This window comes from Erithacus rubecula (assembly GCF_903797595.1).
Source record: "Erithacus rubecula genome assembly, chromosome: 10".
Lineage (NCBI taxonomy): Eukaryota > Metazoa > Chordata > Aves > Passeriformes > Muscicapidae > Erithacus > Erithacus rubecula.
The window spans coordinates 7138468-7161570 of NC_136662.1; the positions used below are offsets into that span (position 1 = coordinate 7138468).

The following is a 23103-nucleotide window of genomic DNA, read 5'->3' on the forward strand; positions in this document are numbered from 1 at the left end:
GCTCCTGTAGTTCAGCTCCATTAGAGCGAGTCTGAAATGCTAATACACTGTCTGTCCCAGGTCTGTAAAGAGGATTCAGAAGAAAAATTATAAAACCTCTCAGAAAGGAAATCCCATATCCTCTTCACTTGCAAGAACAGTACTTTTGAGTGCCAGGCACCAAGGCAGCTCTTAATTTTAAGCAGGGAAAATATGTTGTCATTCATCAAAACAACAGGTCAAGTACAGAGAACTTCAGCAAACAAAACTCAGCAATTTGCACAGGCAGCCCAACAGCTAAAAGAGGGAGCAGCTATTACCCTGCAGGCACCATAATTCCTATCATTCTACCCTAAACACAAAGAAATACAGACAAGAATGTACTAGTCTGCTACCATGCAAGTTCCAATACTATACAATCATGTAATTATACCAATATAATCTGCTACGTAGCAAAAGTGAATTTTCATCATTCAAAATTCAAGAACAAAATGGGTTTAATTCTAAATTTTAATAACACTACTACCAGAGGTATCAAGCTATTTGTTGCAACTTGTTTAGCTTTTTATTACTAACAGCACTTACTCATTTACAGGAAAATTCCCAGCCTTACCTGTATCTCACGTGAAAGGAACGATCTTCACGCATGCTTACCAAAACATTATTTTCCGCCATTGAGTTACATTATCAGTAGAGAAAGAAATACTGTTCTGTAGTAGGGTAAGTGCTTTATTATGGAGAATTGTTGTCAGAGCACCATTCCAGTTAGTATATTAAGAAGCTGGAGTAAAGATATCCTAAGCTCCTGTAGAAAAACTCTTCTTTATTACTGAGGTAAGGAGGTCACAGCCAGACACATCTCACACCTTCAGAAATGTTCGTGTTCTTTCTTTCATCTGTGGCCCTTTAAGCTCCATTCAGCCGCGGTTCTGCAAAGGGAACACAAGATGCTTGGCTTGAAGTCTCATAGTTAATCACTCATCAGCATTTGCAGCTGATGTAAAAGCAAAACACTGCTCCTACCAAGCAGGAAATGTCATTCAAGAGCTTAAAGGCAGAGCCAAAGCCTTCTACACAGACATAGAAATTCCTGTAGGCAAGTGAGAAAGCCAGAGAGGCTTAACCAAAACTAACACTCTCTCCTCTTGGAGACTTGGAAGAATTTACCCTTGTTACTATTTTCTGGCCTCATGAAGTTCCAGGCAAAAACCTTACAGGATGACAACTACAGAATGAAAGGCATAATATAGATCAGATCACCAAGTGCTTTAACATATAAACACTGCCACCAAAACCCTGATCATCAGCTGGAGGCCCACAGAAGTCAGAAGTCGTGGGCACAACCTCATCTGGAAATCATCCATTCTGGAGACTGTCCCACCTGGAATGCTGTAAGCAAAGCAGGCAGCAAAGGTTTAAGCTCTATATTCACTTTTCTCCTTGCTGCTCCCAAAAGAAACAGGGGGAGTATGGGAGTTTGGAGGGCATGGGTGTTAACACTGGCTTCCTGTTCAAAAATTCTGCAGCACTGTAATGTGAGCTCCAGACTCTCTTTCAAAGGGATTGCAGAAGTCAGCATGTAAATACTGGACATGTTTAGACTGGCTAGGAAAAATTAACAGAAAAAAAACCTGTAATCAAAATTTTACCTACTTTTAAACATATTTTTAGTAGAGACAGTGACATATTTATGCCTCAGTACTAATATTACCTTCCTTTGCAAGTAAACATAGAGTTGTGTAATTCACAGATGCATATTTCATCAAGAGACTGCAAAGGTGTCAAAAGGACAGGAAGAGAGCTCAGATTCAGAGCTGTCATCACAAGAATATGCAAACCTGTATGTTTGTCAATATAGCCCATGCCTTTTCCTCTCATTAGTTTTATCAAGTCCCAGCTGTGAAGATTCATGCTTCCCATCCTACTCTACCTTGCCAGCAGCCCTCAAACAGACAATCAACATTCTTCCAATTAAACAAATATTTTGCCCTTCCATGCTCATCACTAGTATTATTAGGCATCAACAAGTGGGTGTGGGTGTATTTTTGCAATTATGAAGCGTGACAGGCACAGGTTACAATGGCACTGCAGCCCACACACGGGGCAGGCTGTGTTCAGGCACTCACTGCCCAAGTCTGTCCAGCCTCAGCTCAGGTAGCTCACACAGGCAGATGGCCTTAAGCCCCCCTGTCTGCAGCAACACTCCAGCACTCCTGCTGCTCAGAAAATCCAAGGGATTTGGAAGTTCTCTTCCACAGAAGGACACACCACAAAGCAAAAAGTGTGCACTCTGGCAACCTCCACAGATCACAAAATAATCACTGTGGTGATTTGTTTGTGTCTTTACAGCGTAATGGTAATGAACCAAATAAAAGCTTTTTTTAAAAAAAATAAAACCCAACTTTAAATAAAAAACCCAGTTATACTTAAAAGTACATCAGAATATCTGTGTTTATTTAAATATCAGTTATTTTTAGCAGTAAGTTTTACATCAGGTGTTTACAGCTTCACTGTATTTGAGCCACACATCTGTCCTCACAGTCTGACTGATGCCTCCATCTCCCAAGAGCTGGAACCACTGCTCCTGCTTTTTCCCTCCTTACTGGCCATACAGCACATTCCTAGTCTTGGGAGGGTGATACAGACACACCCACATTGGCCAACACATCATCATCACAGATCCAACCAAAATTGCTGGGTCCACTCTTCGTAGCCGGCTTCTTCACGCCTAAGTCACTAGGATGTCAATTACACCTTCAGCCTGCCAAGGTGTAATCAGTAACCAAACCTAAATCACCTTAATTAGACTGGGGAATGCAAAATGCAGGGGTGGGAGTCGAACACTTGCACAGACAGCATCTCTCGGGTGTAAACTGGCCTCGGGAGGACTGGAGTACAAACTCAGCCTTGCTCCTCCAACTGCTGCACCCTAACTGCCGAGAGCATCCCTGTGTAACCAAGCCTTGCCAGAGCAGAATTGGCTCAGGGGACACAGGCCTCCAGCAGAAAAGCCTAGGGAATTAACAGACCTCAGCAGAAGTTCTGTCAGCATAACCATCAGTGAAACAAGCTTTCTCTAAAACTTGCATTTTTAATTAACATTTTACGTAGCTTGAAAAAAATCACTTGGGCTTACTAGGAAAAATAAATCTGTATTAGTGAAATTAAGCTGCTTTAAATTTATTCTCTTCACACCTCACAGCAATACAAAATCTCTACCCATGTTAAAGAGCTGCCTGTCAGGAAAGCCTAAACAAAAAACTGAAGTTGTACACACAACCTTATAATGCACAATTTTACTACATACAGGAAGTCCTGGGGTTTTCTGTTCTTTTGAGGTAGCAGCAAAAACCCCACAGAGAAAAGACTGGGTCTCCTTCAGAAGAGGAAAATTAAACTGGTGTTACTAATTACACAGTTGTTTGATACCAAACAGAAATGCCCATCAGCCCCACCACCCCAAAATCAACTGGAACAAGCAGAGGTTGGGCAGTCAAATGTGGCAGCCACTTCACAGCCCCCAGTAGACAAAACGTGCACTGCATCAATTCTTTATTAGGACAAAATGGTGAGCCTTAGGGATTACCCACCCTGGCTACAAACAGCTAAAGGATTTTCAATTAAACCATCAATAAAAAGGTAAATTTACCTCAATTCAATTCTGTATCTAAAAGATGTGCTTATTGCTCTCAGAGAGTCACTTTTCATTACTTTTTTCTATTAAATCACAGATTTATATACAAGCTGTATGAATATACATGGGGTTTGCATGACAAAAGTACATCTCAGCCTTCCATTAACATCCCTGCACTGAATCAGTGATACAAATGCTAAGACTGGAACAAGGCTCACTCTCTCTCAAGAAAAATTACAGAAGAAACAAAGGCCTCTGCATTTTTAACACTAACCAGTATGTTTGAGGATTCTGACAGTGATAAAACAACAGTTGCTATTTCTTCCCCCAAAGCCTGTATGCAAGCTAGTAGTTCTAGTTACCACAGCCTCCAGACAGGTGTTTCACCTTTTAAGGCATTTTCCACTTCAGCAATGATTTGATTACACGCTATAAATTTTATCTCAATAGTAGACAATGAGTTTAATCAGTTTGCAATTCTTAGTTACACTGAATGTCTACAATAGATTTTTTCATTTAAATTTTTATTTCATTTAAACTGTATTTCTGCAGAGGTGAAAATTCATCAGCAAGCCAATGCTGTGCTTTATTTGCAGTACACAGAACTAGTAATCACAATAGAGTTGGAGAAGAGGGTTTTATTCTCCTTCATCACCTCCAAACAGTACATTTTAAGGAGCTCCATTTGCTCCTTTGCTCAATCCACACCATTTTTTTGGAGTTGGTCAGATGATCAGAAGGGTTGTTTTGCTGATGCACTCCCATGGCCGGACAGCTGGCAGACCCTGACCCGTGACCTGGGGGCTGCTGGAATATCAAACAGTTCCGTTCCTTCTGCCTTTCCCTAAAGGAGATGATCCAGTCATGCCTTCCCTCCCATCTGCTACTCCTCACAAATCTGTGGGAAAGGAGCATCTGCCAAATGAAATCATCACCGACAGAGAGATTCTAAAGCTACTTGAGGAAAGTACAGATAAAGGCAGATCGACTGCACAAATTGCATTTCCTGAGAAGAACTGGTGACAGAGGCTTCTTGTTTCAGGATTAAGACAAATTGCCCAATGGTGAACTAAGTTTGAATTTCCTTTCAGAAAGATGATACAGAATTAGTAGGAGAAAACCAGGAAAAAATGAAAAAACATTTGAACTGCATCATCAGAGCTTTGCATAGCCTGTGAATGAAGAACCACACCAGGCAATAATAAAAATATACCAACAGTCCAGTAACTAAAATACAAAGATCAGCTTGGCTTCAGACCTCCAAAATATAAAAGAGCATATAAATACAAATAGCACAAGGAACACTCAAGGAGTAAAGCATTCTCCATTTTAGTCTTCAATGCTGTTCAAGGATATTTGAAAAAATTTACCTGAATTAATGAATAAGCCTAAAATAAGTCACCAAAAAGCCTTAAAATTTCACATCAAGTATAATATTGTATTTATATAGTAAACAGCATCATCATGAGCATTTCTGCAGTAATATATATTCCCCTGTGAATAAGCCTTTAAGCAAATGTGTGCCATTCTGGGGAAAAGCTAATTTTTCCAAACCTTAAGCACAGTACAAGTGACTAGTCATGAGAGTGGATCATGCAAATACAAGAAACAACTGTACTAAGACCACTGTGGTTATTCTTGGCTGCTTAACTTTAAACTCCTCTCTGCACCATTTTTGACAGCTATTCAACAACACATTAGCTGAGTGCACATAGAAATCACCTTCATTGATAAGGTGAATTTGAGGTTTTATTCCAGATCATGATGATGTGGAGCAATACCTGCTCTGAAATACTCCATCTGCCTCCTGATGGATTTCTCTGTTGAGCAGAAAACCCCAGAATAAACCACAGGGATTCTTTTATAGGACTGGCTTAGCAGTATGCAAGCCACTTTGCAGCTCCCATCACATCTTAATGGACAGAAGAGGAAAACTGAAGTTCATAACCAGCTCCTGAGCTGCTCCTCCCAGGTGTGACAGAGCTCGTGCTGCAGAGCCTGTATCACACTGCAGAGCATGGCAAAGATCCCACCTAAACATCCTATGCCATCAGGCTCATCAGACAAGCAGCAAATAAATTAAACTATCTCATGTTCTTGGTTGAGATGCTTCCTCCTCCACCCCACCTATAATTACCACGCTGACTTATAAATATGGGCCCACACAAACATAAGATGCATTGCTGAATATTGCAGCCAGCCCTGAAATGGCTGGAAGGGGTGGGTACAGCACTGCCTTTAGCCCACAGGGGATGCTGACTTGTAATGCTATCAACCCACTGCTCCACAAGCCTGGAATTTCACTTAAAATGTTCTAATAGAAAATGGAATATGAGGGTTCCTCTCCTTTGCCACATCTCTGAGAATCACCAAATTGTAACTGAGAGCATAAGGCTAGACAGGCATTTTGTAACCAGAACTGACAGATGTAGAGCTGACTCCCTTTTGTGAATCAAAACAAAAGACTTACTAGAGTGAGGAGGGAAACTTGACTCCATTATCTCTGAAATGATTTCATCTCCCTTTTTAGCCACTTAATGCCCAAGACTTCAGTAACAGAAGCACAAAAGGCAATAAAAGACCAGAAAAATACCAATAATAGAAGTTAGGATACTTATGACAACTCTCCTCAAAAAATTAAAGTAACTGCTAAATGAGTAGTTACACAAATACTATCATGGTCTGTCACAGACTCCTGAGTAATCTGATTCTTTTCTTAATTTCTTAATTTCTTTCGAGTACTGTACATAAGCCCAAATCAAGAAAAGGGTTTCTGTCCAATTATTTTAAATTACTCATCAATTTACTCTATTTACATCAATTTAATCATCAATATGACTACAGGAAGAGAAACCCCCTAGTGACAAAGGAGCACAAGTATCCCCAGAACAGTCCCAAAGAGTCCCAAGTAGTATGCAAAATAGTTTTATTGAAAATACTAATAACCATATATAACTATATACTGCATAAAACCTCAAAACTACTTTGCAGGATATACTAGTTTATGAAGTTCTATTTGTATTTTTTTTAAAACCTTTAAAAATGCCCTAGCAATGAGATAACCATCTCAAGATTTAAAACTAACTTAAAAAGACAAACCTCCCACAACAATGACAGGCATTGAGCATTTCTGAGACAAGTTTTGCTCTCAATGAAATGAGGCTCTCAACACATCCACAGCTGGAAATGAAGTCACAGACTTGACAACTAAAGGAACACAGTTCAACAGCAGAGTCCAATATCCATTACCTAATTGCTAATCTGGCCCTGCATTATGACAGACATGGTAACAGAAAAGATATTTCATTTATCAATTTATTTCTATAAATTTTTGTTTGGGGTTTTCTTTATTTCATTGGTTGCCTAAACCAAACAGGCCCTGCTCCTGGTAGGTTCTAAACACAGGTAAGAGAAGGTCCATCTCCTTCATTTCACAGTTAACTCCTCTTGGTTGCCCCAGCACTCCCACCTGTGGCTCACAGCACTCTGTTAAAGGCAAACACAAGCCCGGGAGCCTTTCCCTCTGGCATTTCCTGTATGCACTTTCCACCTATTCTGTAGATTAGGAGGAGGATTTTTCCTCCTAATTTGTTTGTGGAGCACCTGGCTGAATGGAGTATTTGGGACTTTAAGTTATGCTAAGGCTTGCAAGATGCCAAGCCTTTCAAACTCTGTATATCCTGCTTATTCCTATTTCCCTTCTTTTTCTAAGAAAACCAGTATTTAGCTTGCTACCAAATGTACATAGTTACTGACCAGAGTGCAGGTTAAGAACCCAGTGTACCTAGCACAAGTAACCATGAGTATTTTTATTGCACAGACACTCCTACAGATAGTTAATATAAGCCACCTATTTAAATCCTGAGTTAGGGGAATCCCACATTATGATAAAATAAGGAAGGAGAACTTAAAGTGCCAATAAAATATAACTAATGTCCCCATCATAAAATCAAGCAACTGAAAACTAGTTCTACATGCAGAAAGGATACAAGAACAGTGCAGAATAATATCACAGTCAAAACAGGTCAGAATTTTCCACATATTTGATACATCAAGGTATCGGGATTCCTTATTCTTTTTTCTTTTATCAGAGCCAAACCCAATTTTATTTATAAATTGTCATTCACAGTCTGAAAACAAATACTGTGCTGACTTCTTTCCAAAATCTCCCACAACTGAGGATAAGATTTGCATCCAAGCACTTTAAGTGCACAAATTCCACAATAGACTGCAATGACAGTTCACAATAAAGCAGTTACTTGTGATCCTTTTATTCACAGCATAAGTTGAAATCACTCCCAATAAACCAATAAATCAGTAACAGTTTAGTTACCAAGTTCTGAAGGTAAATTTGAACCCTGTTCCATTGGGACAATCTCATAATGCAAATGAACATATACAAGGCCTCTCCCAGGCAGTGAGACACCCAGCCACGTTCAGTTTGGGAACTGGAGCATGTTATCCAATGTGAAAGAGCCCCACATAGGAAGGGTTCAGCACAAAAGGCTGCCTATTTGCACTTCAGCTGATACAGCAAGTTGATCCCAGATCTCTCCAATAAAATGTTCTACCTAGCTTAGCTCATTCTTGGCTTAAAAAATCTTTTAAAATGAGATCCTGGTATGGAAAAGAAAAAAGAAACATTGTGCAAGCATCTTACAAAGAAATGGAAGAAGTTACCTTAAGATTCTGTAAATTAAATTTAAAAAATAATAATAATCCTTAGAATCATTGGCAGTAAGACACAGTAGCAATTTAAGTGAAGCAATATAGCTGCTGTTTCAAAATTCCTAGTTGGCTCTGTGGTGCTCATTCAGAGCCAAAGCAGACATTGAGCATAATGAACCCTTACCACCCCAGCAAGGTTTGACCTTGCAGGGAGCAGATGCAGCTCTCACAGAACCTCTGTGCACAACTGCAGTGATCCATGGCAGGTTAATGCCAGCAGCAGTGCCTGGTGCTACCTGTGCCCCTCAGTTCCCAACTACAGCAGCAGCCATTAACATCCTGCAGAACAGCCCGTGCTGCAGGAGGAACACTCACAACAGTGAGGAGAACACGTGTTGGTTTTTTGTATTGTTTGCTTTCCACAGATAGGTACAATGTATTTATAGCACATCACCTATGGAGATTTAAGGAAAATAGTATTTGTTCAGGTGCCAAGCTGTAAACTGCTTTGCATATTCATTCCAATACTTGGGATGCAGATGCAAATCTATTCAGAATCTCCTCAATGCAGTTTCTTCCATCAGTGATGACTATTGGGCTGCAGCCCATTTTGTCACCAATGCCAGTTTAGCCACCGTGTACAGGCATTACTGCACTGAAAGAACTGGTCACAGTAGCACATCCTGTTCTCTAACAAACCAAAGACCACTAAATAAGGTCCAGGCTCCAAAGTGCTGCAGAGTATGGCAATGGGAAGAAAAATAGTGTAGCAAAAAGAAATAATGAAGAAATAAAACTGCTTTAGAGAACCTTCTTTATAAATCACATGTGGTTTATATTCCCTGTAACCCAGCTGAATGAAAGCTTTCCTTCCTATTTGTAAAAGGTTTATAATACAAAGAAGTTTTATTATATGAACAAGAACCATATTTCTCAAACACTGCCAAATTTGAGTCCCAAGAGGCAACTTGACATTAATCGTCTGTTCAACACTCTATGTGTTTCAGACCCTCTCTTGCCAGTCATTCCATTTCTGTTATTCCTGTATTTTGCATTCCTAACATTGTGGTCTTCCACAAAATAAAACCTTTTTTTCCTTTTTGGATACTACCATTTGTATAGCTGACTTGCTACTAAATGGCTAAAGAAAAGTTTAAGGTTTTTTTTTCTGGTACCCGGATCTCTCTTTGCTTTTATTTGCAAGAACAGTGATAACAATAACAGGTTGATCCCTCAGCAAGTCTTAAGATGGTCGCTCACTCCTCAAATAAAACCAATTTCATTAAGATCTGAAAAGCTACTGAAACCAGAACTACAGTTACAGATCTGGGCAGGACTGACTAAGTCATGGAAAGTGAAACTGATAACACAAAGGCTACAATAAACCTGGAGGACAAAAAGTACAAATATGTTGGCTATTAAATTTAAAATGTGGAAGATGAGGAAAAACTAAAAAATTATAAACTCAAAAAAAACCTCCCTTACATTCAGTAGTTGAAACTATGGACAAATAGGACTTTTTCTTAGAAAAAAGCTTTTCAAACTTACTTTGACCTTTGAACCATTAATTTTGAACTAATTCTGCAGCAATGTACAAGCCTAAGATGTTTGAAAGAGCATTTAAACAACAGCATGCTAAATACAGCAACTGCAAAGACTCCCATAGGTTTCTTCTAGTCCAATGAAGCTGTTTTAGATTTCAGGTAAGTTTTCTCCCAGCCTTACACGGAAGTAAAAAAGTCCTTCCTACCAAAGAGGGATGCAGAACCACAGACCAGAAGACTTGCTAACCATTAATTAAACTAGTAAGAAGGAACATTTAAACAGGCCTACAAATTAGTTTTAACACACTATAAATATATATACGCAAGGAATTTAGAAGGACTGTATTACGAGGATGTCTTTTTGCTAGCTTTTCAAGGTCGAACAGAATTATCACTTAAAAAAGAGGCATAAAGTTTCCACACAAAATTTAAGCAGGGACTAAAATCTCTTAACTGATCTTTTTGCGATGCAAGACTTAGCACGTTCTTCCAAATTCTGAGATGGTTGCACAGCTCTCCATAGCAACCCAGGATACATGAGCCCTGCAGTCACTGGCAAGAATCTAACAGGAACAGCACATTAGGCTGAAAAAGCTTCTAAAGCAGAAGAAAGGCCACAGCTTTACGGTGAGGTAAAATTTGTGTCTTGGCAATCAGGTCAATAAAGGGATAGAGAGCAATTTCTGGTATCTCCACTGAAAAAGCGAGAAAGCAACAGAAGGGCGGGAACTACACCAGCAAAATCTACAGTCTAGTAGATAAACGAGACTAGGTTTGGTATAATCCGAGTTTAGACATGCCATAACACAATGCCTAACTCTTGACTCTTCGCGTTATGCCCGCAGACCCGTTGGTTCCGCTTCTATGACAAGCCTGTTTCACTCCCGCCTTTATTTTATTTATCCGCCTCGTTAGCACAGCACCAGTGCCCAAAGCCGCCCGATGCACAGCCCAGCTGGTCCCGCTCCCTTCAGAGCCTCCAGGGCGATGCCGGCACACAACCCACCCAGCACCTCCTGCCTTTGTTGGCCAAGGGCGCTCGCCGGGAGCCGGCACAGGCTACGGGGCTCGCACCGCAGCGCCCGAGCGGGCCGCACCGCCGCTGTATCGGCCGGCACAGCGCGCCGCCCGCGGCCCCCAGCGCTCCCCGGCCCGCCGCTCACCTGTGTGCGGGCCGGCGGGGCTCCGAGGGGCGGGGGGCACCTCCGAGGGCCCGCGCTGTGCGATCCCGGCCGGCGGGGCTCCGAGGGGCGGGGGGCACCTCCGAGGGCCCGCGCTGTGCGATCCCGGCCGGCGGGGCTCCGAGGGGCGGCGGGGCGCTCCGAGGGCCCGCGCTGTGCGATCCCGGCCGGCGGGGCTCCGAGGGGCGGCGGGGCGCTCCGAGGGCCCGCGCTGTGCGATCCCGGCCGGCGGGGCTCCGAGGGGCGGCGGGGCGCTCCGAGGGCCCGCGCTGTGCGATCCCGGCCGGCGGGGCTCCGAGGGGCGGCGGGGCGCTCCGAGGGCCCGCGCTGTGCGATCCCGGCCGGCGGGGCCGAGCGGGGCTGTGAGGGGCGGCGGGCCCCGCCCGCCCACGCGCAGCCGCTCCTCGAACCCGCCAATGGGAGCCCCGCGCGCCCGGCCCCGGGGGCGGGGCCGCCAACGGCCGGAGCGGCCGCATCATCCGCACGGACCAATGGCGAGCGGGGTGGGGCGGGGCCCGGCGAGCCCCGAGCACCGCCCGGCCCCGAGCGGCAGCGGCGCGGTGCCCGCAGGAAAGCGGGGGTGCCAGCTCGCCTCTGCCGCCCCGAGCGACTGCAGATAAGGTGAAACAAAGCTTCTCGTGGTGCTGAGCTGCTAGTTAACTGCATTTTATCTGATGCAAGGGGACGAGAAGTAAATTGGGAAAAAAAGTTTGTAATCTTTAGAGTAGTGAGAGGAAGGTGGGGGGACAGGGGCTGGGGAATTTGGGTTTTTCCAGCCTGAGGTTGAACTTTAGTACCACTTCGTGGTTCTGTTACCAAGCTTTTTTGTCTCTTCCACTACAGCGGGATTAATGAGCAAGGACAGGTAGCTGGCAGCAGCTGCTATTCCCCGTGCTTCTGTCATTTGTCTTATTTCCTCCAGCACTTAATGCAGACTTACCCTAGTGCAGATGGGGAAGCATCCATGTCAGTACGATTGTTCTAAAAGAGCTACAGCAGGGAGATAATTAAATATTAATTATATAGATAACCAGGAATTACTGTCATGTATATTTGAATATAAAATAACTATTAATCATATATTCCAGATTTTGATCCATGCAATAATAAAAGCTCTGTCCACCATTGGAAAAGCAATGGCATTGATATTCTACATAAACTGGATATAGAGACTACGAAAAAGTGCAAACTGTCAGACTGGATGAAAGCCCAAATGAATAATTCATTTTCAGATGCATTAGGCTGTAGCACAGATGCAACTGAAGAGGATGACTACTTTGTTTATCACGGGCATGTAGGAATAAGCTGTAAATACAACAATAATTCAGATAATTTGAATGCCTGTAGTTGTACAAATGCTATTTCTGGTATTTTAAACTTAGACTGTTTTGAAGACAACAAAAACATAAAAGGAGTAGACAATTATGAAACTCCTCTACACCCTGAAGTCTCCAGTCATCATAGAGGCACCAGAGGAACAAGTGGAGTTCCAATTGAAATGCCTGGAAGTGAAGCTCATTTTAAGAAGGAATTAGCTGTTGGTAGCTCCAGTAAACCAGGTAGCAAAGAACACGTAACTACCTCCAGGATGTCCAATGTCCTCCTGCATCATTTTTCTAGGGGAGAATTACTAAGCACATGCCCCTTGATTGAATGTGAGACAATGCCAGAGGTGTCCTGTACTGAAAGTATCGATGACACCGGGAGCAAACCTGAGCCTTCGGAACACAGCAAAGGCCCTTTGGGGCAGGAACAAGGGGCCACGAGCTCCGAGGAGCATCCCTTACAAAAGCATAAGGAAATAAAGGCTCATGACAAAAATGGAAACACATTAAATGAAAACAGACCTGTTTCAAAGAAACCTGTGTTTTCTTCTTGTCAGTGTGGGCACAGACAAGAAAATTCACAATTGATCAATGAGACTGGAGATGCACACACCTTTCAAAACACGAAAGATGAAAGAGCCCTGTTCAAGAGAACAGTTTCACCTTGTGAGCTAAAATATGGCCAAGGGCAAACTAACTATTGCCTTCCTGACTTCTCTGAAGTTGCTTCAGAAATTAAAGTACCAAGAAAACCTGATAATATTACAGTTCCTTCAACTGAGAGAGCAAAACCCTTTCCCATTTTGCTAAGTAAATCCGCAACGGTGAACAACAGTTTGGAAAATAAGAATTACTTCAATTGTGCTGAAGTAGAGAATCAAGAAGAAAGGAGTATTTCAGAACTGCTGCAACAGCTACAGGTAATTAGGATGCTTGAGGAAATTCTTCATACTGGGTAAGAGTGCTTTATTGTAAGATGTTCTGTACCCCATAAAATCTGACATTACTAGCTCTAGAGGCACTCTGCAGGTATCAGTGAGTATCACTTGACTCAAAAACTGCTATCACAAATAAAGTTCTGTGGGACTGACTTGATACAGAACTCATTACCAATTATTTAACTCAAATACATTTTTAAGAACAACATTCTATTTTTATATTGTGCCCATACCAAGACATCTTTGCCTTTTTTCACATCTAGCACTCTTCAACTACTGAGACAAGTTATTTATTTACAAGCCAATTCTTTCTAAAGGATTTTTTCAACAACGTTTCTCTTACTGAATTTATTTTAAAGCTTGTTACTAATTAGGTAACCACTGCTCAATTTCATGCACTGACATGGAGCTCACTCACTGAGCTTTACAGATTCTTAATTCCATTCCTAGATTTACATCTTAGGAAATTGCTTGAGACACAAGGAGTTTTAATAGTTTTCCCTATTATTTCCTGGCTACAAATGAGATGCTGATGCAGCATGCTGACATCCAGAATCATATTGACCATCTGAGATTTAATCCTAAGGTAAATCTCTCAAAATACATTTTTTAAGTAATTCTTCTTTACCTCTAGGACTATGACTATCCCCTAAAACTATTTTGTCACCTTCATATTGTATTTCCCATTTATGCAAATCCTCTATATTTTCATAACACGGAGCAGAAATATTTTAAGTATTTAACAAGACACTTTACACATCTATCAACTCAGAAAACTGGTGTCATAACAAACATTTCATTAATATTTGTATTTTGAGTTACAAGTTTTTTGCCAAAGCCCATAAGTGTTCTATACATTGTATCTATAATGAAAGTTTTCATTTTAACAGATACTTCCTCAGCCAGACTTTGCAAATGCCAGCACTGCCATTTCCTCAGGACTCACTGGGACACCACCTGATGTCATCACATACCATGCTCCTGTCCCTGTACAATCTACACATGGTTTGCTTAAAGCAAGTAAATAAAATTACAGTAACTATGCAAAAGACTATTTAATGCAATTTGAATACACTTTTGGGCCAAAATTGCAATTGATCAACATTACCTTGTATTCCATAGGACTGCAGCCTGGAACAGCAGCATCAGCATTACCAGCAGCTAGGACAGTAGAAGCACAGTGTCTAAATCCTGATTCACTGCCACAACTAACACTAGGAGAAAAGATGTCTCAAATACTAAAGGATCAGACAGAGCAACTGACTAAAAAAGTAAGAGCTCTGTTTCAATATATACTCAAATTCCATACTCACTGGCATATTTATTTAAATTTAATACAAATCTAATATTTTGTCTTGAAGGTGGAAGACTTCTCTAAGCATATGATCCAGAAAACAATCTTCTTACAAGACAAGTATCTGGTAAATTATTTATGTATTTTGAGCCATGTGAAATGCACTTGAAATGGCTGTAGACTTAGAATTTTCTGGCATGATTTTTGATGTTTACTTCAAATGGATGTTTATTCTTCTCAATTCAGACTGAAGGTATAAGATTAGGAAGAAAAAATGAAGGTGTTCAGTAGGTAGACGAATTCTTAAATCTTCTAAGGATTCCAGCTTAAAGCTACTAATAAAATGCCTGAAGTTGCCATGTAAGTTAGGAATTTTGACATGTAGGGCATCAGTTCAGAAATAATTTTTATTATTTTACTTGGACTTAATAGAGTAGAGCAGCACAGAATTTTAGGTGAATATACAATTGTCCAGGTTTGGAGGACAGGTGTCCGCTAAGAAAGGCAGGAGCCTCTGTTTGAGAGTATAAACCCTCTCCCTCAAAATTATTACAATTTTTAAATTAAGGGGCTCTCAGGGAAAGGTATAGAAACAGGAATAACAGTTCCTTACTAGGAAAATTAAGATAGAAATACAGTATTTCAGTGAACAAACCCAAAACACTGACAGAGTCAGAATACCTGAAACCCTGTCAGTCAGGGTGTTGGCAGCAATCCCATTAAATGGTGGTTGCATCCTCCTGCAGTGGCAGATGTGGTTCAGTTGAAGCAGTGGTTCTGTAGGAGGGTGCAGTTTTCCTCTGAAGGTCCAGGGATGATGTGGAAAGGTCTGGCTTTTCCTCTGGAATCCAGTGGAAAAGGCTGCTTTGGTGTTCCAAATCTCAGATTTTATTCAGGTAGGAAAGGCTTGGTTCCTTTCCCTGGCTGGAGCATCTCCCAGTGGGATGATGTAATTTTATCAGTCATACAGTGAGATTCAATGGCCCATTAGCAGACAATATTTTCCTGGAGGAGGGATGGGTTGTGGAAAAGATAAAGAACACTGCCCTACCTGGTTTTAGCAGATGCCCCATAAGCAGAGAATATGTCCCACAGAGATAAGGATCACTGCCCCACCTGGTTTCAGCAGATGGTGACAATACATACTTTTGGTTGCATCCTGTACTGCAACCTAAAACAACAATATGCAGTCCTGTTTCAATTCAGAGGACTACCAAATTCTTACCAACAGCACTGCAAATAACATCTGGCTTACATAGCAAGACATAGTGATAGCTATTTATGCTAAGTTATTATGACATTTTTATTGAATTATTTCTTATTGATGAAGGCATTAAATCAACTGAAAAGATACCTTGATGCCTTGGAAAGAAATTATTTGAAAGCTAGAGAAGAGCACTACAACTTACAACTGCAGAACTCCCAGGACAAGCCTATCAACCTTGGAGAGTTTGATCCTGAGAGGTTAGAAGAGAAGTGCTAAGTAGTACATCAGTATCTTTTCTCTGACTGTCTTACAGCTTTGACTTAATTTATCCATTAGAGTTTTCCTGAAATGAAAATATTGTCTTAATGTGGCAAACTAAAAGTTGTTAGGCTGAAATTCACCTTGGGCTTTATATATCCTACTTGGAAATGGGATATCTATTTAATTATTTCAAATATTTGAAAAGGACTCTGTCAACTCCATATATTTTATTTTTTTTCCTATGGGAAATGTACTGCGATTTCCACTATGGTTATCATGATAAGAAATAAAAGATCAGTTGAGAGAGTTTTAAGTAACTGTGGGTTGTGATTGGATTTAGAAGAGTGGAAGGAGGAATATTCAGACTTGGCATGCTGCTTGAAGACATTCAAGAACAAATTGATGGCAGCAAAGGCAGCCTGTCATCGTTACTGACTTCCTGTGAATCTGTCCAGTCTTTCTATGAGGTAACTGACTTTTATTAAAGACTACAATTATTCTGTTTTATTGATGCAAGTCTTGAGAACCTAAGTGCTGTTGCGTGATTTATGTTCTCCTGTAGTAATAGCATGATGCTCTTAGAGAGCACGTTATTAAAAATAAAATATTTTTAATATTAACTTCATAATATGCAATTAACTGTAACAGAAACCTAATTATAAAAGCACAGCTATACTGAATGTTCTTAGTTCCAGTTTCAAAAGCATTTATTTCACAGTAAGAAAATATGAGTAGCTAACTTAGCTTCTGCAAAGCTAAGGGGAATTAATCACTATCATTTTGTGAGAGGAAAGATTACTTTGTCCAAGATTACTTTGCCCAATATCTTAATCTGCAGAATTACCAGCAGAACCAACAGTATTGTGCTAGAGAAAACTGAGTTTGCTCCTAAGAATGGTAATATTTTCTCCCAGATCATAAATACATATACACACCCCCCCCTCCAAAAAAAAAAAAAAAATCTTACTGCTTTCTACAAATCTACAGGTAAGTCTCAGCAAATGCTTTCATATTCAATGTTTTAGGTAGCTTGGGCTTCAGAGAAAAATGGTCAGGGAACCTGAGGAGATGCTGTTTGGTGGGAGTCATTCAAGGCCCTGGTACACCTGTGTCTATGCTTTGTTACTTTGTACAGAGCTCAGCAGTTTCAAGCACTGCTGATCTTCCACAAAGAAGAGGTACTGAAACTCCATTTCTTCACAAGAATCATGAAGGAGAAAGAAGTCAGACAACTGATGCAATCCCACCAACAAATCAACTTTCTTTAGAAGGCAAAAAGTGCAATCTTTGTCTCCATATGTAAGTGAAAACTTGGAAACAGCTGTTCAAGTTTTTATAAAAACATACATAAAATTAATTGCTGAATAAGAAAATTGGGATGACTGAAATCTCTGAAAAGCAGCACAAATATTTCCAGAATACAGAATTCTCTAACTACACACCCAAGAATTCTTCCTAGCCTGGTGTTCCTACCTTTCTCAGTCAAAGTATTTCCTGAAGCCAAAACACCACCATCACTTTCACCTAGGAGTTAAATCATACTTCTGTATAAAATTCATGACAGCCACACAAGTTCAGGATGTGAATAACTAGTCAGAGTACAGTACCAGTAAAAGATAATTTGGCAATATTCGTGTGGTATTTTTAATTAAACAAGAAAAGGGAGGGATGCAAATCGTTACATAATTAACAATCAAAACCTTGTGAAAACTCCATACCATAGCCACCCTCCTGGGAAGCATTTTATAGGTATTAAACATCTTAATGAGATTAGAAAAATAAAATAAATGGTCTCCCATGAGCCAATCTAAGGTTAAAAAAAGAGAACTGAACTAAGATCCAGTAAAGAAGCAGATCTTCTGGGAAAAAAACAGTCATATTAACCTAATTGTCAGATTATTTTACAGGGTAGGTGTTAATAGTAAAACTCACCTAGTTTCCACTTTTTTCTCTGCATTGAAAGTATATTAGTTCAATCTTCTGGTTATTACGCTCATGAATGGGCAGAAAATTTTCCAAATAAACTTGGAGATACTGTACACTCAAAGTTAAAAATACTTATCAAATAACTCAAAAAAGAAACCTTGTTTTCTCTCAGAAAGTACATCTCAAATATTCCTCTAATTATCTAAAGGCATTAAATTAAAGCCTAAATAACAGCTCAAAGTTACTAAGAAACCAAATCATATTTAATGTCTGCTGTATCAAAACACTATCAGTGGTAACAGATGGATGTATCTAAGATTTCATACTACTTTACTATTCCAATACAGAATTATCAAGATCTCTACTTTTAAGCATTTTTAACAGCTGTGGGAAGTTAAGGTGCTTTCTTCAGAATGTGTCCTTTAACCAAAGAGTTCATTATTTTTCAACTGGTTAGTTATTAATTTAAACTCCTCCTTACCACCTTTTCAAATAACTGATACAAGTAAAGTTCTTCCTGTGAATAAATCTGATTTCTTCTCAATTAAGAAGTAACTATAAGTATGTTTGTAAGTCTCATCATAGAAATATGACAATACAATTAAAATATTCTGTTTTTATGCTCAAAGAAATACAAACATCCAGGAAGAAAAAACTGGAACATCTCCAGTCTTCGTACAGAGAAAACCAACTGATTTATCAGATACCAACCTGAGTAAGTCATGAGGGCATACAAAGGTCAGAATTGTGCTTAAACCTGCTAGGGAATTCTGTGAAGAAATACATTCCTTTTATGTCTCAACATGAAAATTAACATGAAAATTGTCATTTTAACAGATATTAGCATAGCACAAAACAGTAAGAATAAAAAGGAAACTAAAAAGAACACCAGGTTAAATTCACTGTGGAACTCTCAGTGACCGACCAAGAGGAAACAGACAGGTTGCAATGGAATTTTCAGTAAGATATGAATGGAAGATGTTTAATTTGGTCAAACATTGAAACTTGTGGCATTTCCATTCTGAGAGATACTCAGAACTCAACTGGACAGGCTTCTAAGCAGCTTTATTTAAGTTGGTCCAACCTGAATTACTCTAAATCTTATTCAGTTTTCCAGATAAGTTTCCAAATATTGTCCCTGCTAACATTTTCAAGAGCATGACAGTGATGTGCACACAATGCTTTCATTTTGCTTTCTCTTCTGATGTGCATTTATTTCATGTTCTAGAAGATGATTCCAAACTTGACAAGTGAGACACTTCATATCAGTACTTGTACTTTCAGTTTTCAGGTCCAACTTTGTTATTCTGCATAAAAACAATTTTACCTTTCCACTGCTGGATATTCTGAAGCTTTTAGTAATCAGCAACTAAAGGAGAATAGCATGAGCTGTCCTACATTCAATTTTAAGTCCGATTGTACAGGTTCTTACCCTTTGTCTATCAGTTGTCCTTGACCTTTTTGTGATATCCTTTTAATTTAATATAATACACTGGGATTATTGTTTGTACTGGTTGGTTTAATAGTTAAAGCAGTGCCATACTAGAGCTGCTCAAGATCTCATCCCATTCCTATTCTGCTGCACTGTTTCCACAACACTATGGACAAGCAGATGGAGAACTTCATTTAAAAAAAAACCAACTTCTGGTCTGAAAATAACCACCACCAGAATAAAACATTAAAAGCTCACAGGCAGGGCTGAAAGCAAATCTTGAATTCAATCCCCATATTCCTGGGGGTGAAAAGTTTTTCCTCAAATTACAGTAGCATTAATGGCAGCAAAAGGCTCTTAAAATATGGTGCTGAAAGCCAAATACTTATCTGAGTACATTAGTCCAAGCTTCTCATTTTTCAGACCCTTTTAACTTTTTTTTTTTTTTTTTAATTTTAGGCAGTGATTCAGAAGACTTCTCAACCTGTTACAACGATTCACACAGCAAGGACCTTGTCAGCTGTGACACTCTAAGTTACAAATCATTAAACATGAGATTATGTGGAGAGAGAAAAGGTATAGTGATTGCAAAAAATATGAATATTTACAAGGACACACTGCTTATAGTTTTGTTTTTCTAAACCACACATCTCTGTTTTCCAGGACTTAGATGCAGATGCCCCAGGGGAAGCAGAGATCAAGTAAAACTCAGGAATTACAAAGAGTCTGTTCAGTCTTGTCCCCTATGCAGAAAAAGCAGCTCTGGTTCATCCTGTATGTATGATGTGTAATTAACAAACACAGACTAGCTTTTTGAGGGGCACTGTACATACCAGGCCACATTTAGTTTAGTATAAGCAATCATTAGCCCTGTAAATCCAACTTTTACACACCTGGTGAAGTTTAATCTTCATGCAAGACAGACTTAACTTTCCCTGGTTCTTTATGAGAGGAATCCCTTTCATATTTATTTACAGTAGGAATATCTCATTTTGCAGAGCCACATAAAAGGATATGGAAATTAGGTATTACTATGCCAACTTTTATAGTGTCAGCCATTACCTAACATAGTATAAATAAGAAGCAAAGAAAATTCCAGCTCTACTCTTATATTGTGTGACATGCAGCAAAGTCAAGGAGAGCCTAATTTAAAAAAAAACAAATGTTTATCATCTGAACAGATACCTTTTAAAGTCACTTAGACTCTCTCTCTCTAGCATATGAAAAAAATTGCTTAAAGAAAAATATAAAATTTCATCTAGAAGAAAGTATAAATTAGCTATTTGTCTATAGCAATCCTGTGAAACTACAAATCAAAGTCATATTGATGTAATGATTAGGATTATGACACTGATTATTCTACATTCCCCAAGGCAGTCTTTCACTGTATGAATATGAATCTGCATTCCATTTGCCAACTAAACTCAAGAGCAAACACAAAAAAGGTTAATCTATCCTCATTTATAAAAAAACCAGCATATTCAAGTTTAATTCAGCAGCAATAGTTACTTGGTCTTTGATTTTGTTTTAAACATGGCCTCAACAACTGCAGCTTATTCACACAAGAGAATCTCCACTCAAAAAGCTCAAAAAACTGAACAGCCAGGTGAAGTTGTAACCAGACTTCATGAAAGGTAAGCTGGAGCAATAACTATGCAGTACAACATAAAACCCCATAGACTTTAAGAGGATTCCCAAAGATTCAAAAGCAGGCCTGTATTATTAGGATGCAGCTCTGTTTGCTACCAACTATTTTGCTTTAAGTAACAATCCTACTTTTAATTGTTGTTAACATTAAATTACACCATGAGACAAAAATAAAATGGATTCCTAACAGGAGCACAGACTAGACTGAAATGCAAACTAGTTTTGTCACAGATTTTTGACAGCAGTGAATTGCCTGGAAGTACAACAGCTGCACTTGAGAATCAATGGCATAGAACACTGAGAGAAATTTACAGCAGCAGCAGAGTGCTGCTATTATGAAAAATTTCCTTACCCTGCATCCTAGAACATATTCTGTCTTATTGTAGTGCAGACAGAACACAAATAATGATGGACTGTGCTTTACAATTCAATGGAAAATTCTACTCACCATAAAATTAGCTTGCAACCAAGTGCTATCAAGCTGTATGTATGTGATTCATAGTTCTTTTTGTTACTTAAATTGTATTTTATTCTATGTATCTCATCCTTAGGAAATCCTTTGAGGCTGCCAAAACCTGCTGTTCAAGCAAGTATGATAAAATAATCCTTTCACATCAATGCATACACAGCAAGAAATTTGCCCAAAGAAAATCTGCAATCAACAGAGACAGAAATGCCAATGATTCCTATGCAAATGTAAGACTTTGGAGTGAAAATTAAAAGCCACACAACTTTCTTGAAAGGATTACCTCCCTATATCTCTGCACTGTAGAACATCCCATTCTTAGCAAGCTGATTACTGCAACCTAAGCACTGTAGTCCATTTGAGGGTAAGACAAGAGGGAGTTCAAACCCCAAGCATTTTGGCTTATATATTAGTATATAACTTCACACATGTATGTACAGCCTTATTGTGCAACTTAGTCCCTGCATAAATGATGAAATAGACCAAAAAATAGCATTGGATCTTATCTCTAGAATTGTTTTTCATATACTGAAACATAGCCTAGCTAGACAAACCACTATCAAAACCTCAAGAAAGCCTTCTCAGTACCAAAAACATGCACCACACTGGAGATGATATGTTAGAAAGGTGTAAATGTCCCTCAGTTCAAATGAATACAGTCAAAGTAATTAACAGATACTTCCAACTTGAATCCTAGAGCAGTTCATCACATAAGTCAATTTTTACTTCTCACCATGTATTCAAAGTGAAAATCATGGATAAAACCTTAGACATCTCCTTTTTCCAGTACTTATGTACATATTTGCATTCACTGTTAATAAGGGTACATTTTATTATTTCCAACAGATTTTAAATTCTACTCTGGATCATGCCATAGAGACAGCAAACAGTTTGAAGAAAGCTACAGAGCGAATGGTACAAGCAGTTTCAGAAGATCTAGCTAAAGTTAGAAGAAAAGAGTTTTAATTACTTAGTTTTCAAATGCTGTATTGTTCTGCTGGTTCATGCTGAAGTGTTATTATTGCTGCAAAAATAAAATGATAAACACAAACATGAAAAAGTCAGCTAGCTAACTTTGTCAGCTGGTCTGTATCTACTGGTACAAAACCAAACTAGAGCATACAGGTATTCCACATTTACACTCAGTCTTAGAACTGTAAAACAAATCATTAATTCTACTGAATGTCTTTAGCAGGTTGGCTAATCCCCACTACTGTGTACAGATACCTTCCCTAAATATTCACTTAAGACAGCTTAAGTGAAGAATAAGTGAAGAATTCTTATTGGCTCAAACAAGCAAAATTAACTTTCTGACTTGGATTTCCCCCCACTCCCAAGTGTGAGAATAAAACAGTCATTACTACATATCATTTGTTCCCACTTGAACAGCAGCTGCTTAATCACATCAAGAGAAAACAGCCTCTGTACCTGAGACATCTAGGAGCAAACATCATGTTAACATACCAAGCCATAGTCAACATTTGGAAATATTTTAGAGTGACCTACATTGAGAGTTGTTTGTTTTTAAGAAACATCCTTGTATGTTGCAAGGACTGAGTTACACCATTTATTGTCTATATACATGTAACAATTAAATTGGT

The 23103-nt window shown here is 39.4% G+C and overlaps 2 protein-coding genes across 5 annotated transcripts in view; one reads left to right on the forward strand and one right to left on the reverse strand.

The window, feature by feature from the left end:
* The window catches only part of GPSM2 (G protein signaling modulator 2), a 26606-nt gene extending 15488 nt beyond the window's left edge, over positions 1 to 11118 (reverse strand). Inside the window, exons 1-2 of one of the 3 annotated variants that reach the window (XM_079313780.1) lie at positions 10989 to 11118; positions 846 to 908 (exon numbers count right to left, since the gene is read on the reverse strand). Coding sequence is in view for 1 of the 3 variants with exons in the window: in XM_079313779.1 (XP_079169905.1) it covers positions 593 to 654 (62 nt within the window). In the remaining 2 variants the exon portion in view is untranslated. Of the gene's footprint in view, positions 1 to 592; positions 909 to 10988 lie in introns of all 3 variants that reach the window. The other 2 variants (XM_079313779.1, XM_079313781.1) reach the window with 2 other exon arrangements.
* Positions 11119 to 11552: 434 nt separating this feature from the next.
* On the forward strand, positions 11553 to 22549 carry AKNAD1 (AKNA domain containing 1). 2 transcript variants are annotated; one of them, XM_079313778.1, is made up of 14 exons: positions 11553 to 11627; positions 12389 to 13251; positions 14160 to 14289; positions 14392 to 14540; positions 14631 to 14690; positions 15894 to 16027; positions 16372 to 16498; positions 17167 to 17330; positions 18587 to 18672; positions 19849 to 19965; positions 20053 to 20163; positions 20942 to 21023; positions 21588 to 21732; positions 22349 to 22549. In XM_079313778.1, the coding sequence occupies exons 2-14, from the start codon at positions 12505 to 12507 to the stop codon at positions 22466 to 22468; spliced, it is 2172 nt and encodes a 723-aa protein (XP_079169904.1). In that variant the 5' UTR covers positions 11553 to 11627; positions 12389 to 12504; the 3' UTR covers positions 22469 to 22549. The 2 variants fall into 2 exon arrangements, with proteins under 2 accessions (XP_079169904.1, XP_079169903.1); XM_079313777.1 differs by having other exon boundaries at positions 11554 to 11627; positions 12095 to 13251.
* Positions 22550 to 23103: the final 554 nt, after the last annotated feature.